This window comes from Rhinatrema bivittatum, chromosome 13 (genome assembly GCF_901001135.1).
Source record: "Rhinatrema bivittatum chromosome 13, aRhiBiv1.1, whole genome shotgun sequence".
NCBI lineage: Eukaryota > Metazoa > Chordata > Amphibia > Gymnophiona > Rhinatrematidae > Rhinatrema > Rhinatrema bivittatum.
Genome location: NC_042627.1, coordinates 68,378,898 through 68,398,666, shown reverse-complemented (window position 1 = coordinate 68,398,666; position 19,769 = coordinate 68,378,898). Strand labels below are relative to the sequence as shown.

General features: G+C 42.1%; 1 protein-coding gene across 2 annotated transcripts in view; it reads left to right on the top strand.

Moving 5' to 3' along the window:
* ACAN (aggrecan) overlaps positions 1 to 19,159 on the top strand; it is an 87,400-nt gene extending 68,241 nt beyond the window's left edge. The window contains exons 14-19 of one of the 2 annotated variants that reach the window (XM_029575076.1): positions 1,129 to 1,242; positions 2,488 to 2,646; positions 6,668 to 6,750; positions 7,155 to 7,299; positions 12,057 to 12,239; positions 17,364 to 19,159. In XM_029575076.1, coding sequence (XP_029430936.1) covers positions 1,129 to 1,242; positions 2,488 to 2,646; positions 6,668 to 6,750; positions 7,155 to 7,299; positions 12,057 to 12,239; positions 17,364 to 17,452 — 773 coding nt within the window. In that variant the 3' untranslated portion in view covers positions 17,453 to 19,159. The remainder of the gene's footprint in view (positions 1 to 1,128; positions 1,243 to 2,487; positions 2,647 to 6,667; positions 6,751 to 7,154; positions 7,300 to 12,056; positions 12,240 to 17,363) is intronic. The other variant, XM_029575077.1, reaches the window with a different exon arrangement.
* The last annotated feature ends 610 nt before the right edge of the window (positions 19,160 to 19,769 follow it).

The window sequence follows — 19,769 nt, the reverse complement described above, 5'->3', positions numbered from 1 at the left end:
CAGGAATAAGCATTGGCTTTCCCCAGGTCTACCCAACAATTATTTTAAAACATTTCTTCCAGGAACAGGTTCCAACCCCTTTTAAACCCTGCTAAACTAGATGTCTTGACCACATTTCCTAGCAAAAGATTTCCCAACTTAATCATGAGTTGAGTTCTTATTGACATAGTATGTCCAGTCACCTTTGGAAGGCTCAGTATCAAGTCTGGATATGACCCAAGTTAACTGTGTATTCTCAAATCTCTAGTTCTTTGGGGATCTCTCTCCACTACTCTCTGGCATAGTGGACGATGGAGAGTTTAGTACTAGAACCAGCTGAGTGTTGCAAGTCAGGAACAAGAGACATTCATAGCTTGGCAAACCATCTCCCTACACTGAGCTGATGCTTCAGGTGATCTTTCATTGGCATCTAATAATTGCACAGGCAGAAATGCAAGAGATAGTGGTTGCCTGGCCTAGACTTTGCGATGTTTTATTGTACCTTGTAACTATGGCAACAGGACCTACATAATCCAAATTGTATTGGATTCATATGCGTTCAACCACTTTACATTTTTTTTTTGCTTTTTATAATAAATAAAAGGCCAATGTTAAAGCAACCCCCTAAAGAATGCTCTGATAGAATTACAGTAAAAGAAACTAGATAATTAGGTTTGAGATAACACATGCATATTTTGAGGCTTGACACAAGATCCACACCATTTACTGAGGCTGTCGTATGTAATACATTAAAAAGAGGGACTTATAAAATCCTAGCATATACACAACTAGGTTTCATCTCTTTCTATATGGAGATACAAATATCAAAATCTCTATATATGCTGATGAACACTGCCACTGCACCTCTGAGAACACCAAAAAACTTGAGGTTTACAAAGAAATGTCATTCTATCAAGGATGAATATCATGAGGCTTTAGGTAGGAGTCAAGTATGACAGTGCTTTAACAATGCACACACATCTATTCCTATATTTAGATGCACACATACAACCAGCAACAGCAACAGCAGCAGCAACTGCGAAAAAACACAAGTAGTGGATTCTTGCAGAACAAGTAGGTATAGGAGCTCTCCTGTTTCATCCCATTCTCTGCCAGGAGTCCTAACGGCAGACCCTTGATTTCTTGCAGACGTTGATGAGTGCCTCTCAAGCCCCTGTCTGAATGGAGCTACCTGCGTTGATGGCATCGACTCTTTCAATTGCTTATGCCTTCCCAGCTACGGAGGGGACCTCTGTGAGATCGGTACGACCAACCTGGCTTGAGCTAATTTTACTAACGCCTGCATCCAAACCAAAAGCACCTCAGCTATGCTTGTTCCAGTTAGCGAACTGCTAACAAAGAGCTTTTCTTACTGAACAGAAGGTTGAGCTGTATAATAATTTGACTATTATACATCTAGCCCGAGCCAGTTTAATCTTCTGCGTCTTCAGACATCTTTCCATTTTTAAGAATAAGCTGCAATTTGCCTTTTCCTCAGAGACCCGCCATCTTGGTGAACTTGCCTATTTCTTCTCTTCGGCTATTAAGATCTGTATGAAAAAGAAAAGACTTGCTGGGAAAAAAAATAAAACTACATTTGAAGGACAGCAAAAAAAAAAAAAAATTCCCAAAACGTTGTCCTTTATTTTTCTTTTCTTTCAGCTCTTTTTGGTGCTCACACAATGAAGAACTGAAGCACTGATGAGAGCTCCCCAAATGCATCTCATTTCTTGTCTGCTACGCTGCATGCCTTCCATTCAGCCCTGCTCTCTACGCTCTTCCAATCTGTTTAAATCCTGAATTGAGGCCCAGACTGAAACAGGAACTACAGGTCATGCCAGCAAATGCTCTGCTTTTATGATAGAAAAAAAAAAAGCCATGTCCTTCTCCTAAGGACAAGTAGCTCCTAACTCCTTTGCTATTTCCACACTTAACCGAAACTCTTTCTTCAATGAAAGCAAAATGTGGGAAGAACGCATTACCATATTTTAATTTATACTTGAGTCCATGATCACCGATTAGACGGGGTAGACGTAACGTTTTAGAGAAATGAGACTTTCTAACAGAGGTACATGCCCACAGTATGTCTATTAGAAGTGCTGGCTCAATCTACAAATATGGAGGCTTCAAATCTATACAAGATACTCTGAGGTTTGAAATCTATAGAGGAAAGTGGGAGCTACTCCAGGGTTCTACCTCTAAATATTTATCTTTAATGGAGTAGGACCCTGCTGATTTTCATGCTTTTGCAACCCCAAGGTGTAGGGGTGTATGAAAAGGTACATGGGTATGTATGAGTAAAGTGGAGGAGAGGTCCTCTTCTCCATCCTCATCCCTTAAGAAGATAACATTTTGCTACCTCTCGACCAGAGAATATAACAACGTCTTTCATTTTGTAGGCTCTTCCAACCAGCTCCTGTAAGCCGAGAGAAGCTCCATGCACGGCAGTCGCCTCTGCTGTTCCCTCACCCCCCACAAACACTTCTGTTAACTTCTTGTTGGTTTCAGACATGGAGCTCTGTGAAGAGGGCTGGACAAAATTCCAGGGCAACTGCTACAAACACTTCCCGGACAGAGAAACCTGGGTGGATGCAGAAACAAAGTGCCGAAACAACCAGTCCCACCTTGCCAGCATCATCACCCCAGAAGAACAGGAGTTTGTAAATAGTAAGTGCCACCATTAACGAGTCACTGGAAATAAAGCAATAATTAATTAATTAATAATTAATTCCGAGCCAAGTGATAAAAAGAATATGAAATTATCAGAATATATTCCTGTAGTGTATTGCAGTTTCAGTTTGGTTTACTTTGAAGACTGTTTTCTCTTCAATGGTACAAAATAAAGAGATTCGGAAAGGAGAAAGATAGTGTAGCTCCTGCTGTTTTGTTTTTTTTGGTTTTTTTTTTACTGGGAATTGAACTTTCAGGCATCAGCAAGAACCAGTCTGGCTGGCACCGTTCACCTTCCCCTCTCACCCCCAATAATACATTTTCAATTCTATCATTCATTCCATTATCAGTTCTTTATGATTTCCAATTTACCTTGCCATGTCTCCAAAACTAGTAACGACATAGTCTCCTAATAATACCTTATATAGTTCCTCACAGCTCTTATTCACCCCAAATCCAGCAAACTCCATCCACTATTACTATCTCCGGGCTGACCTGCCATACGCCCTGTTTTTCCAGCTATAGTGACCTCTTTGAGCAAAGCAGGCTGATCATGTTTCCAAGTGAGTTGCGATTTTGGGATGAGGAAAAACATGCATTTGTGGCCCAAATGAATTAATCAAACTACTGTAATTCTACTTGCACACCTATAATACAATAATTAAGATCCATGTTCAAGTCTTCAGAAGCTAGAACCTGTGTCCTTCTGATACTTAGTACTTCCTTTCTCTTCCATGGAAGGCTGAAATCAACAACTTTCTTAAGAATAATGCGTCATACTGAAGGGTATTTGTGTTTACTGTCCAGAAGACAGGGCCTATTAACTGTTCAACAGCCTATGACATTGACAAATGTTAATCAAAGACGGTGACAAATCAATTTTCTGAATATGGGAATCAGTCGACTAATCGGAAAAATATTTTTCTATGTGCGGAACACATTCAGTCGATCCAGTCAATGCATCTGGGAAGGGTAAATTTCTAAAGCGTTTTACACTGACAAACACCCATTCATTCATGTAAAATGGGCTTTTAAACATGTCCAGTCTCTATGGGTGTAAAAGTATTTGTGCTGGTTTGCACAAGGGAGAAAAAAAGGGAATTACTGGGATGAAAGGGTGGTGTTGGTGGGGGAGTTTGGGCAGTGAACGTGCACACAGAGATCTGATTTTCACATTTGAATGTGCATTTTTCCCCTTGGACTCAACCCATACAAATGGTAAGTGTAAATTCCATGGCTATTTTTATACCCACAGACCTTGCAGGTCAGATTTTCAAACAGAAACCCTGTAGGGAGTTTCTCTTTGAAAATGAGTTTGCAGAGCCTTGGGTAGAACGGACTCCTAAGTGCCCTGGATATTAGATTTTATTGGGTGCCCAATAAGTAGTTAGAATTTTACTGACCCTGCTAAAGGGTTTCCTCCCAGTAACCTGAAGCTATTCAGCAAGACTTAAGTTGGACAAAGCTATAGGGCTGGATGGGACATATCACAGAATATTAAGGGAATTCAGGGAGCTTCTAGTGGGTCCATTGATGGATCTGTTCAGTTTTGGAGACTGAATTGGCTCCATAGTATAGAATGGTAGGAAAATTAATGAAGAGTATTCCAAGGAAAAGGATAGTGAAATATCTAGGAACCAGCAGGTTTCAGGATCCAAAGCAGTTTTGTTTTACCAGAGGGAGGCTGTGTCAAACAAATCTGATTAATTTCTTTAATTGAGTGACCAGAGAATTAGATCAGGAGCACCCGCTCAATGCAATACTCTTGGATTTTATACCATCCTACACTGAAGGTTTATTAATAAACTAAGCAGCCTGAGGGTAGGCCTCAAGATGATTTACTGGATGAGAAACAGGTTGAAGGGTAGATAAAACAGTGTAGCAGTAAATGGAATTCACTCCAAGGAATCAAGGGTAATTAGTAATAGTTACATGCCTCAAGGTTCAGTCCTGGGCATGGTTCTGCTCATTATTTTCATGAGTGATATTGCAGACTGGTTAGTAGGAAACGTTTGGGGGTTTTTGCAGATGACACTAACATCTGCAACAGGAGTGAACACCCAGTAGACAGCATGAGATGAGATCTAAGAAAGCACAAGAACTGGTCGTGTGCTTGGAAGCTATGCTTTAATGCAAAAAATTACCAACAGGGTTTGGTTATGCCCTTACAGTAATAGCAAGATTTTATATATTGGACATTCGTGAGTTTCATGCTATACTGGGGGTTTTTTTTTGTTTTTTTAATGCAAAAAATGGCAATCAAGCATTAAGAAATTAAGAACAGCCATGCTGGGTCAGACCAGTGTCCATCTAGCCCTGCAGCCTGTCTCCGACAGTGGCTGGTCAAGTACCCCGCAGATCCCCAAAAAAGTAGATCTATGTCCTCTTACTCCCAGGGATAGCAATAGCTTTCCTTATTCTACCTGGGTAATAATGTTTCATGGACTTTTCCTCCAGGAACTTATCCAAACCTCTTCTAAACCCTGCTATGCTAGTCATCTTCACCATGTCTTCTGGCAACAGATTGATTGAAAAGTACTTTCTATTAATGGTTTTAAATCTGTTAATTGTTAGTTTTATGGCATGCCCCCTTGTTTTAGTATTATCTGAAAGGGTGAATAACCATCCTATATTCGCCCATTAAACCTCACTCGTGATTTTATAAGCTTCTATCACGTCCCCTCTCAGCCATCTCTTTTCCAAGCTGAAGAGCCCTAACCTGTGTAGCCTCGTTCCATCCCCTTTAACCTTTTCTAGTTCTGCTATGTCTTTTTTGAGATGAGGTAACCGGAACTGCACCCAGTACTCCAGGTACGGTTGCACTATGGAGCGATACAAAGGCAAAGAATTCATTTGGGAGTGCAGAAATCTGAGGGGGATGATACTCGTGCGCACCAAGCAGGAGAGAGATGATCTCAAAACAGAGGAGCAGTACAACACTTATGGCCCTTATCTGCTGTCATGTTCTATGTTTCTATGTATTTGAGAGTTTTTGCCACTAGTTCAATGAGGGAGAATGCCTAAATGTACTCAATAGAAGCACAATGCAGATGATTTCTCTAATTCACTTTCACTTACCCTCCCTAATTCATTCCACTCCTTCTATTACCTGAAATAACCAATTAAATCCCCTTGTGTCTCTAATATCTTTACATGTTTCCTTCGTGTTTCCCTATGTACGTAGATTGTAAACTGCTTACTACTGTAATAAGAATTTAACTTTAAATCTGGTTGTAATTTGCCTTGAGACTAGCGTGATAAAGGCAGAAGAGCAAATGTTTATAATTAATTAATGAATTAAGGGAATCTGTTAATGTCACTTTTGTAGGGAGAAATACATTTCTTAGAGTAATTTTTATTTAGGATCGGAATCAGAACAAAGAACTTGCTTTGATTTGTCAAGATTCATTAATTTCTTTACTAAGGTAAATACCTTGATTAGGTATTTTGCAAATATATAGTGATTTATTTAGTGATGCAAGACAATTAGATGCACTTTTACGATTTCTAAATTATGACAACAGATCAATCAATTATAAACTTTCACAGATTTGTGAATTCACAAATTCTATCAGCCAAGCAACCCGTGCCCCCTGATTACTTAAATTCAACTGCCTGACCTGAGCCTCATTGAGCCTGCTCTCTTACCGCACTGATAAACAGGTCAGTGACTGAAGCGTGTGCAGTCTCCGTCTGCGACCCAGAAGCCTCTGGGCTGGACAGGAGCACTGTGCCAGATGGCTGTAGGCTGGCACAGGAGATAAGGCAGAGGTGCAGGCTAGTCACCGGAGCAAAGATGCAACTCTGGGTCAATGTCGGGGCTTCCGATCGGCGCATGTCTTCAGGTCCCAAGAGTGTGTCCGTTGGCTGGCTGGACCCTGAGAAGATGGCAGGCTCTGAGGATGCTGACAGCCCTGCTGTTTTGTTCCTGGGTTCTGCTTCTGAGTCTTGTCACTTTTAAACGTTTTAGTTTTGCATTCTGATTCTCTGGTTCCTTGTCTTTTTATTTGCTCTCTAGGCAATGCACAGGATTACCAATGGATTGGGCTGAATGACCGGTCAATAGAGCATGACTTCCGCTGGTCTGACGGTCACCCCTTGGTGAGTGTCTGGCAGTGGGAGAGAAGTGAGGGTGCGTGCTGCCCGATACCTGTACATAACACTTAGATTCATAACGGCTGGAAGTGGCCGAGCAGGGCGAGCTTTGGAAATCCTCAATTCAAAACTGCTGAGGATCCAAATAGAAATGTGGTTTCTTTTTAACAGCTCGCTGCATTATCAAAGAATGGGTTTTGGTATACTGGTGATTCAAAAGCAAAGTAGAGGTTAAGTGACATCCCTGAACATCCCATTTCCTAAGGGTAATTTTCTACTGAGCAAAACCTAATTTAAAGGCCCTGTCACAGAAAGACAGGATGAAAGAAAAGAGAAAATGGAAGAAAAAAAAAAAAAAAGAGAGAGAGACCCATGCTGTCAGCTGAAATACATGTCTTTCTTTTTCTCAGCAATACGAAAACTGGAGGCCAAACCAGCCGGATAACTTCTTTGCTACAGGCGAGGACTGTGTCGTGATGATCTGGCATGAGCGGGGCGAATGGAACGACGTCCCCTGCAACTATCACCTGCCATTTACCTGCAAAAAGGGAACAGGTGAGCAAGGCTGGCACCTGCCGCGCAGCAGTGCTCGCCCCTCCGAACTCCTGCGTTCGCTCCCGAGGCTGTGATGAGAGAGGGGGGGGAGGAGTAAATAACCCGCGGCGCACCTGACACAAGGTGCATAGCCCTGCAGAAATCCAATGCCTTTTTTTTTTTTAACGAACACCTAAATTGCTAGAACAACCCAAGTTACAAATCAACAGGGAGAAGCAAGGTGGGAGGTGCAGGTTTGGTGTAGCAAAGCTGCAGCTGAGTGGCTCAGGAGACTGTGATAAAATAAAATATATCCCTTCTTCTGGATGTGAAAAGTCTGCGAGCTGGAAGGGAAGGACCCCCTGGAAATAGCTCAGAGTCTCCTGGGTTACGGCTATTTTCTGTCCATTTGACTAGGAGCAGGATCACAAAGGCCTCCCTCTCGCCAGACAGAAGACGGAGCTGCGCAGGGCCATCTTCCGCCTTCATTTCTTTATAAACCTGCATGTTTTATTGTGGGCCGATTGGTAGATCCCATGCCCCGCCCCAGAGTAATCCCCTACCCCCTGCCAGGTCATCAGATCCACCAAGAGTCACCAACAACAAAAGAAGGACTTGGGGTCCTTTGTCGAAATGAATCCCTATTTCGGCTTTCCACAGCCTTGCTTTGCTTTTTTTTTTTCTTCTTTTCTTTCTTTCTAAACGTCCTCTTCAAAAATTGTTGCTAAGCTTCCCGGTTGGAGCTCGAGCGTGCCACAGAATTTAAATAATCACAAGCACTAAATTTTACAGAAGACTGCAACTGCGGGGAAACTGAAAGCTTCTTTTAATTAGTCTGCCATGTATTTATTTATTGCACAGTACTCTCTTCACAAAAGTTGTGGAGCTCTCCGTTTGCCATTCTTGTGCCCCCCCCCCCCCCCCAGCCTGGTAGAGTGGCACAGCCCGGGGCAGGCTACAAGGTAAGGTTAGATTGTTAGCAACAAGGGGCATTACCTGAGAGGAAGGGCAAGCAAAGCTTCTGGCACCCCTCGTTTCCAGGAGCAAGCTTGATTCAACAGATCGTACACATTTGACCTCCGTTGGTAATGTGAATTTTGGTCTGGCGCATGGCCAGAAGCCCTTAAGTTACCAGCACGTTTGACCTTGCCCTAGCACACAGAAAGGTAGAGTTTAAATACCAAACAATAAAATCATAAAATCTTGGCTAGCAGACGTTTGGCCGGCGAGTCACAGCAGTTTCGGTGACCTGGCACGTGAGATTATCTATTGGGTAGGTGACAGAAGGCCTCCGAGTGGCAACTACCGCTACAGGCCAGCCAATCAGATGCTTCCGCTTTTGCTGTGATGGATTAATATAATGAAGGCGCCATAACCATTTTTCGCCTTGCCTGTCAGATCCTTTTATTTACATAGAATCTCAGCTGTTGATCCTGAATGGATATTGAAGATTTTGATGGAAAAAAAAAAAAAAAGCTGACATTTTGCATTTTTTATCCCACTCACATCCTACTAGTTACATTTCACAGTCCATGGGACATCCCCATGAACCTCCACCTTCACCCCAGATGCCGACGGCCTCTTTCCACAACAGATTGCAAACACCGGCAAGGCACTGCTCTCTTCGTGGCTCCGACGCCATCTCATGTCTTCCAGCTTCGGCCTCCGCCCAGGTCCATCTTAGGCCCGTGCATGTAGTGTGCATGGATTCTTAAAGGGCCGGCAGTGGGAAAAGCCCCACAGTGCCCTCACATGACATCACCCAGCCCGGGATATTGAAGGGCCTCACATGCTGCCACTTGCTGCCTCAGCAAAGGGTCTCCTGACTTGAGAAGTGCCTGTTGCTCCCAAATTCCTTATTATCCTGTGTTCCTAATTGCTCCTGTTCTTGCATTCTTGTGCTCCAGCCTTGTCTTGCACAAATTTCCTCGTCCAGCCTTGCCCTGCCCAGCTGCTCTTCAATTGTCTCGCATGTGTCTTCATCCATCCTTGGTCTGATCTCCTGGTACCTGACCACGATTGCCTGCCACCTGGACCTGACCTTTTGCCTTGCACATGGCTACATTTGCTGCCTGCCCCGACCCTTGGCCTTTTCCTCTGTCTCTCCAGTCTGCTGCCTGGTCTGACCCCGGCATACTCTTGGACTCTTGTTGTCTCTCTTGCCTTAGGGACCCACTTAAGCCCTGCTGACCATCAGAATCCAAGGGCTCAACCTACGGGGTATAGGTGAAGCTCCAGTCTGTACTGTTTCAGGGCACGTTTGCAACCTATCTGTGTAGGCCTTGTAGGTTCGCCTACAAGGCTGCACCAACTATGCCACAACAAAAAGGGCTTACTCTCACACCACTCATCACACTACTCTCTAGAATAAGAACATGTTAATGGAGCTCCAGAAATCACTCATGTCGTGATAAAATACTAACTTGCCTTTTTTGATACCAGGCTCACATAGCAATAATATGCATGCATCTGAATAAGATGGCCTCGTGCACATTTACTGACGTACAGGCCAATGTAATCTGACAGATGTAAAAAAATGTGAACACACTTTCTTAATTTGCATGCAAAAATAATAAATGTTAAATCCCGACACAGTATGCGAACAATATGCAAAAGCATCAGGAGTTGTAAGGAAAAGCGTATAAAACTAAAAGTTTGCACATGGACAAAATGAATAGTGCACATAAATCACATTTAAATCTTTGTGAATATAGTTTATGCCCACAAATCAAGATTTAGGAAACAAAACAAGCTAGGAACATAATCATGGTTTCTGTACATTGTGTAGAAATCATGATTTGAGTTCATAAAAGTTGTGCTCACAAACCATGAGTTGGGGAAACATTTATGCTCCTAAGCTGTTCACACAAAGCGTGAGTTAGCAATGTAAGTTATGCTCCTTAAAGTTATGCTCATAAAACATGAGTTAAAAGCATAAAATTTGTGCTCCTAGGTTGGGTACAGAAAACCTGCATCAATCATGTTTTTATGCACATAAAACCCAAGCAGAGGACCCCCATCGTCCCAAACTCCAGATTCAGCCTTATAGACTAAACCTAGCCCTAGAAACTTTACTCTGATAAGAAGTTCAATTAAATTTCCAGCATTAAAAAAAAATTGGAGTTAAGCCTATGTTCCTCTCTGTACTGAGGAGTAGGGATGTGAATCGTTTTAGGACGATTAAAATTATCGTCCGATAATTTTAATATCGTCTTAAACCGTTATGGAACACAATACAATACAGATTCTAACGATTTATCGTTATAAATCGTTAGAATCGTGAGCCGGCACACTAAAACCCCCTAAAACCCACCCCCGACCCTTTAAATTAAATCCCCCACACTCCCGAACCCCCCCCCAAATAACTTAAATAACCTGCGGGTCCAGCGGCGGTCCGGAACGGCAACGGTCCGGAACGGGCTCCTGCTCTGAATCTTGTCGTCTTCAGCCGGCGCCATTTTCCAAAATGGCGCCGAAAATGGCGGCGGCCATAGACGAAAAAGATTGGACGGCAGGAGGTCCTTCCGGACCCCCGCTGGACTTTTGGCAAGTCTCATGGGAGTCAGGAGGCCCCCCACAAGCTGGCCAAAAGTTCCTGGAGGTCCAGCGGGGGTCAGGGAGCGATTTCCCGCCGCGAATCGTTTTCGTACGGAAAATGGCGCCGGCAGGAGATCGACTGCAGGAGGTCGTTCAGCGAGGGTTCCGGCGCCTCGCTGAACGACCTCCTGCAGTCGATCTCCTGCCGGCGCCATTTTCCGTACGAAAACGATTCGCGGCGGGAAATCGCTCCCTGACCCCCGCTGGACCTCCAGGAACTTTTGGCCAGCTTGTGGGGGGCCTCCTGACCCCCACGAGACTTGCCAAAAGTCCAGCGGGGGTCCGGAAGGACCTCCTGCCGTCCAATCTTTTTCGTCTATGGCCGCCGCCATTTTCGGCGCCATTTTGGAAAATGGCGCCGGCTGAAGACGACAAGATTCAGAGCAGGAGCCCGTTCCGGACCGCTGCCGTTCCGGACCGCCGCTGGACCCGCAGGTTATTTAAGTTATTTGGTGGGGGATTTAATTTAAAGGGTCGGGGGTGGGTTTTAGGGGGTTTTAATGTGCCGGTTTTTCGATTTTCGATTTTTCGATTTTTAACGATTTTTCACGATATTTTACCCCCCCAAACGGCAACAATACGATTCCCTCCCCCTCCCAGCCGAAATCGATCGTTAAGACGATCGAGGACACGATTCACATCCCTACTGAGGAGTAATAGTTATTAGTGAATGCTTTGATTAATATGGGATTTGCATGGAAAAGCACTCAGCTGCGTGCATATTTTTATTCAGGGTTTTTTGTGGGTTCAAAACTCTTTGCTTCATTAGGAGTAAAGTTCTACATACAAAAATGGGCACAGAACCATGCGGTAGTATGTGTGCACAGAACCATGGGGTAGTATGTGTGCACAGCCTAGCGCACCTTATTACATTGGGGCCATACTTAAGAATACTTCTAAAATACAGACAAAAGCACTCTAAAACCTAGAAGGAAACAGTCTTCCATTCAATTCTTGTCAAAATCATATACCTTGCCTGTCCCATTCTATATATATCACCATCCAAGGACGGCTCTCTAGACCCACTTCTATGATCAATTGGGGCTTCCACACAGAAAGGCATAAACACACTGCAAATATCCATGACTGATCAAGTCTTATCTAAAGGAACTAGATTTATAAAATATGAGCTTGGAATTATTTTATTGGATTCTAATTTTCTCCTGCTTTCTCTCTGCCAGTTGCCTGTGGTGACCCACCAGTTGTGGACAATGCCAAGACTTTTGGAAAGACGAAGGCTCGCTATGAAATAAACTCACTGGTGCGGTACCAGTGTAATGAAGGTTACTTACAGCGTCATGTTCCCATAATCCGGTGTCAGGCAAGCGGGCACTGGGAGAAGCCCCAGATAATCTGCATAGACTGTACGTATACCTTGACTCCTCTTTCCTATTAAATATTAGACCATTGGTGTAGACTCTTGTGAGGTCATTAGCCAGAAGCAATATGAGATCATATTGAAGTCTAGATAAGTTTATGCCAATCTCTTGAGTTTTCGGGAGGTGGGTTGAGGTTAGGGGGTGTTGTTACAGACAAATTCAGAGGTGTCCAGTGTGAAATTGACATCATTAAAGATTTTTTGACCTTATAAGTGAAGAAAATTCTAAAAAGAGTTGATTTGTACACTGCAGTCTCTGCCAGCTGCATTGTACAAATCAATTCTTTTTCATCACTTATAAGGTCTAAAATTCTTTAATGATGTCAATTTTACAATGGATACCTCTGAACACCCCCCTAACCCCAACCCATCTCCCGAAAATTCACCCCGAATGAAAGTGCCCCCTTAAAGTGGTCCATGTATAGATTATCAGACTGAGCCTAAAGAGTCTCTCTCAGGAAGCTGTGCATAACATACATGCCCCACTACTTTTTCTGGGCACATGAACCTCAATGTACGCATGCCCTTCCTGGCTACATAGTTCGCACTCCACCCATTTACATGTGTAAGTGGCCATTTTTGTGCATGCAAGGCTTTTAAAATCTTCTTTTTAGAAAAGAGGAGTAGCCTAATAGGCTGAGAACTAAGAAATATACAAGAAAACAAAAAAAAAAAACCCAAAAATTCTAAATAACTATTATTAAATATTTTAAATCACATCCATTTTACAAAATATATTTCTTACATAGTAACATACAAACATAACAACATAGTATTGTTGGCAGAAAAGGAACAACTGGTCCATTCAGCTTGCCTAGCACGTTTCTTATGGTAATAACTGCTGCTCTGTGCAGGTTACCCCCATGCCTTATGTTAAGGATAGCAATACTTACTTATCATAAGCAAGCAACTGTCAAATTCATAACAAAATTACTGCTAGCAACATTTTTATGGTGTCAGAAGTGGGACAACAGTGGCAGAGACAATATCATATATTGCACATATATTAACAAATATATATATCAAATATTATACATCTAATAACAGATATAACAAAGGAGATGTAACAAATAATTACAAAATATATTAAAAATAAAACACATATTCTTATTTTAAAAAAAGGCCTAATCATTCATATTTCTCATGCAAACAAACAACATAACTCACACATGCATTACCCCATTATATACACTGCATCACATACACTATATAACTCCCATTATCATATCACCTCCACTATCAATATAGGTTTCTAATGAAGTAGTAAAATCTCTTATAGACCTACATTGTTACTGCACAAATTATTGCACCGCTTAATCTTCTCCTTATGGCAATGTCATTACTGAATAATATTCTCTCATAGCCAATCCTTATAACGACGTAGCTATAATATAATGTCATCTCTTCACAAACATCCTCAAACTAATCTCATTTCAAAACTCCGTGATCTCCTGATAAATAGCAATATGATGTGCTTGTTTTACTTTTAATGTTTTGTAATTATTTACTACATCTCCTTTGTAATATCTGTTATTAGATGTGTAATACTTGATATATATAGATATATTTGCTAATATATGTGCAACATGTGATATTGTTTCCACCGATGTTTGAATAAAAGCATTTTGTAAGAATTATACAGTATTTTGTGAAATGGATGTGATTTAAAACTTTTAGTGATAGTTATTTAGAATTTTGAGGGATTCTTTTTGTTTTCGTGTATAAGTTGTATTGTATGAATCCTGTATTTTTGTAACCTTTGCTGTATTTCATTGTGAGAACTAAAGAAGCCAGGATTCAAACCCCACTGACTTTCCTTGTGACTTTGGGCAAGGCACTTCACTCTTCATTATCTCAGGTTTCAAAACTTAGATTGCACGCCCTCTGGGGACAGAGGAATATCTACAGTATCTGAAAATAACTTGCTTTGAGCTGCCAATGAAATGGCATGAGCTGAATCATTAATTAAAAAAAACAGATCGCCTCCAATTAGGATTCCTAGGTGACTATGAAAACCATGTTATGAGAGTCTTGTTTTGGCTTCTGCCTCATTGTTTGCATCTATGATCCAAAATGTTGCTATAAAGCAAGGCTACAAGTCCGTGCAAGCAGCAGAAGAGCAGGGGAAAAAAAACTGAACAGTGTTAAGTCTGTGCATGTTGAAGCAGAACCCTATATTGATCCTACTCAGAGCCAAAAACATACGCTAGCTTGAATTTTAAATTTACCATTAGAACTTAATTCGTTTTATCCAAATGCTCCAGTTCCATAACATGAATAATAATAACCCACCACAAGAATTACGTGACTTCTGGAATTAACCTCTCCCAGACTGTTAAATTCATCTTGGACTTTGTGTGTACAGGAGACATAAAGGGGTTGATTTTCAAAGGGATACGCGCATAACCCCCGAAAAGCTGCCCCTGTGCGCACTGAGCCTATCTTGCATAGGCTCGGCGGCGCACGCAAGCCCTGGGATGCGCGTATGTCCCGGGGCTTAGCCGAGCCTCCAGGCACAGCGGCCATTGGCCGGCACGCGTAACTTCTTCAAAGGTATGGGGGTGGGGGGGGGGGGGTGGAAGGAAAGTTCCCTCCGAGGCCGCTTCGATTTCGGAGCGGCCCTCGGAGGGAACGGAGGCAGGCTGCGCGGCTCGGCGTGCGCAAGTTGCACAAATCGTGCACCCCCTTGCGCGCGCCGACCCTGGATTTTATAACGTGTGCTCGGCTGCGCGTGCATCTTATAAAATCGGGCGTAGATTAGATTTGTTCGCGCCGGGTTGTGCGAACAAATCTGCACCCGCGCGCAGGTTTTAAAAAATCTGCTGCAAAGTCATTAATACACCACCGCTAACTTTTAGCTGTTGTCAGGTACAAGAATTTCCAGACAATCAGATTGTTCCAGGCTTCATTTGATCACAAATGATAAGAAAGAGTAATTAATCATAACAATAAACTGCAAAAAAAAAAATAAAATAAATACAAATTCTCAAACACCAGCACTTAAGTTCTGAAATACAAGCCTAAATGCTGGCGCTCTTACTAATGTATTTTTCAAGTTGTCTGAATACAAACAGGGGAAAACTAATCTGAATGACTATAAAGACAACAATGTGAACAAAAAGTAATGCCTGCAGACCCGGTGGCCTAGAGAAAGATTATGGGAAAATCTCACTTTTTGTATTTCATGCCTTAGTGTTGGGAAAAAAGCATTACTCTCACCAAGGTCTAAGCACAATAGACGCTCCTATAATCCTCCACAGCAATTTTCCCAGCAGGGAAGAAAATATTCAAACTATATTTTGTAAAGAGCAGTCAGCGCCCCTGGTACATCACCCAAGGTTTTGCAGTTGGCTGCTGTTTCGTTTGCTTGTACATGACCTCCAGTACTGTGTGCGTCTACACGTATACAGCGTACAGACTGAGCTCTCTGTTTGTGGGGGTGAGGATCAAAGCTCATTCATGGAGACCCGATAATCACCTGCTCCCCACTGCACCCAACTCTTTCTTTCCATCTTTCCTCATGTTAAACCAATCACTCTGTGCAAAATGTATTCACGTTGGGGCCAGCCCAATGGCTCAGTGGCGCTGCACAGGAAACCTGACTTGAAGCTTTATGTTCCTTGGGTTGACCGGACCTGGTGATACCATTTATTTATTTATTTAGAATTTTTATATACCGACATTCTTGATACAAATATCAAATCAGATCGGTTTCCATTATAACAAAACAGTCGCGGTTAAGGTGTTACATTAAACAGGGTGTCAGAACAATAGAACGTAAATATTAAATAGTCTTAAATGAATGAGGCACTACTACCACAGAGGCACTACTAACAGGCCCTGCAGGAGAGAATCCCAGTCATCATGCAACAGCGACAGCCACTGGTCGGTCAGGATGCTTACATGCTGGGTTGTAAAAGAAGTCACAGATGTGGCCTTTGGCCACAGACTAGATAAGAAGGGGGTTAGAAATGGCAAAAGCCTGGGCAGTTATAAATGCTGGCTTAAGGCACTATAATCCCCCATAAAGATCATGTCCAATGAAGCTGGAACAGGAGGAAACTACAAGATGAAAAAAACAAAAAAAAATTAATAAAATCGGTCAATATCAATAAAATGCCTCACTGTTAATGAAACTAATCCGTATTAAATTTTATCTTCTCAGAAAGTTGTCCTAATTAATGACCCAGCAGATTTACTAGCATGACAGGAGTGTTTATAGGGTTATAAAGGAGTTTTAAGTTTTATCATTAAGAAACCACAGTGTAGGCCAGCTTGACCAAAATTACCTTTCCCTTCCTCCAAATGACATCAAATCTTCACCAAGGTGTACCGTGCTGTTCGTACGTCTCACTCTACATGCGAAACTGGCCCCTAAACCTGTATGCGTTATCAATGCGTTATTAACGTTTTTTTGATGAATGATGGGGTTAGTCAGATATATGTCTAAATATCGCTACTTATCCAGCTAACAGGGTCATTTATCATTTTGCTATAAGGGCTTAATGCCTGCGTTATGGCCCTAACATGCATGTTAATTTTCAAATTTCATATTATTTATGCATGTGGGAGGAGTTAGGGTGGCGTTTATGGAAATAAGCTCCTAGCAACAAATGTGATAGGGTAACACCCGCAATAATGTATTACTGCATGCGATAATGCATTTGCCTCTCCAAACCCGAGCTTGAAGCAAGTTATTGTTTATTTATTAAAATTCAGAGGCGGAAGGTAGGTCCCTGCCCCAAAGAGGTCTTACTATTTAAGATGGCATGTATGACAATGGAAGGGAAAACGAATTGTGCAAGGTCACAAGGTGCAGTGGTGGGATTTGAACCCTGGCTTCGCCGGGTCTCAACCCATAGCTGTGACCACTAGGCCTCCTGGAACAAGCGGGATCTTTAACTGTGGGTAAATGGGAGCAAAGCTAACCTTCACGTAGTTTCTGCCGCATGGCAGAGCAAAAGGAAAGTGTGCAGACTAGATCGGTGTTGCAGATATTATTGGACATCGTATTTTTGTTCCATTTTCCTGTTGCTTAAACAGTGCCACATGGAATGTCCTTGCACAGAAGAAATATTCAGTGCTCTCTGTGGTTTTTGTTCCCATGCAGCCTCTACTTACAGACGCAGAGTACGCAAAAGAAGCCCTAGAAGTCGGTCAAAAACTACTGCCACAGCTTCACAGACACAGACCCATTAAAGTGAAAACAGCATCAAGAATAGCACAATATTGTAAATCAATTTATATTAACAGAGTCCATTTGTTTATTGCGTTGTTTTTGTCATATAAGTTTATATTAAAGAAAACCCAAGTTGTATATATAAAAACAGAAAGAAAGCACCAAAGCAAATTAGGTTTAAGCATATTTACTAGCAAACAAAAAAAAAAAAAAGTGTCTTTGTACATGTCTTCCATGGCGCCTTGATCAAGAATGAGGGGGAGGAACTGTGAAGAAGGCGAAAAGCCAAGTGAAAAACTGAAGAACAGATTTTCCTTGATTTTATCCAAGCACAACCTAACTATTTCTGCTATTTAAAGTACAGGCTGGCCGAAAATAAAAATTAAAAAAAAAAAAAAAAAAAAAAGTCACCACACATTGGACATCCAAGACGTTGAATAAATAGTACTGAAATGTTGTTGAATGTATCTCAAATGAGAACGAGGATGAAAGGCTAGGGGGAAGGGGTGAAGAGAGTGGCCCTGTCCTGCGTTTCGGCTGCTTTGGAGTGAGTCATGGCCGCCCTCCCCGGGGACGGTGCATGTAACTGGACGTCAGTCGCCATCCGCCATGGTTGCATTTCCCACCGGTCGATAAGATTCATAAATGGTGTCAATAGCTTTTCTGGCTCAAAGTTTCCAGCTATGACACCAACCCTGGTTAGATTTACATTAAACCCTTCCGGCCTGACTACCTAGGTGATGAACACAGTGCAGTTATTGTCTAGATTAAAAGTGCAAGTTGAGGGTGGGCCCGCTATGTTTTCTCTCTCACACTTGCAGATTATGACTTCTCTTTTCCCTGATGGCCGCAGCTCATTCATTACATCGACCACCTGCGCCCTTGGTGAGTTTGTGTGTGTCTTAATAACGGCTCATATTTTAAGATGCTTGCGAAGGGCTAGTAGCTGTCTGCCTTGGCAACGTTGTGAATTTTGCTGTATCAAAGTCTGGACCCTGGAGAGGCACTGTTTGCTCCGACATCCCCAAGTCCCACTGTATGTTCTTTTTAGCATTGACGCAGCTCGGCACGGTCAGCCACAGATCTGTGAGGGTGCACTAATTAGCTGCAGGTGAAAAGCTTCACTCTAAAATGCCCCGTGGAAGAAAATCTAAAGATCAAAAATTCCAACGCCTTTCGTATTTTTCTTTGAAACGAATGGCAACACCCCCTTCCTTCCTAAGGCTTCTCTGACCTCATGCACCCTAACAGATGATCAGCATCTAGTGATAAGAGAAGCTTAGCATTTACAATTTGAAATAATAAAAAAGCCATTGCATTTGTAATTTACAAGTTATGTTTTCATCCAGGGGATATATGGTGCAATAGATCACATCTGGGGCTGAGCAGCTTAACACGCATAATGCAATGATTTTACATGAACCAAGCGGAAACTCTGCCTTAAAAGATGGGGACCTTGCTTCTCAGTTTTATTTTGTTTTACCTTGGACTGTATATCAGTGTTTACTATATCAAGAACAAAAAACAGACAAAATGAGTGAGAAAGAAATGAGCGGTCATTTTCCCGGGTAAATATCACGTTTGTTCTTGTTATAATAAACACTGATACATTCTGGGAAAAATAAAATAAAAACTGAAATCAAGTCGCCCCTTATAAAATAAACTTTCCATTTTGTAGAGCTGTACAAAAAAAAAAAAAAAACACAAAACCCATCCCATGATGCAGCTGGCAAACTGAGAATCGGGACTCTCTGAACTGGCATAAAACAACAGAGTCTCTACTCACAGGAACATTAAAATGAGCCAGGATTTGAAAAACGAACTTTCCTACAGTAAGGATGCAATCCCACCTGGACTCTTGTCTTCAAGGGGGACTGTACTCTATGGAATTGACTTTGAAGTTTTAAATAAAATGCTACCTTGAAGACATAATTGGAACAGCAATATTTTTGGTCGCACACCTTGCTTTGTTGGCTTATCTTGAAAAACCAGACCAGTCTGTGACTCTGGAGGCTTGGAAGTGAATTTTCTAATAATACATTCCAGCAGAACATTAACACTGCCCTGGGCTTTGCCTCACGGTGAAAGTAAAATTGGCACTGAAAGGGGATATAATCTGATGTATGACTGCGTTTATTCCACATCTATTATTGGCTTTCAGGATAAGCCACAATGAATATCTGCATTCATTTGACCTAAGAATCTGGTTCCGTTGCATATTTGATTACAATGAAAACCAGATGTGATTGTGGCTCTGGAAGAACAATATTGAATGCTTGTATGGACAAGGCCAACAAGAGAGAACGTGAGAATGGGCAAATTCACTCTTGCTATTTT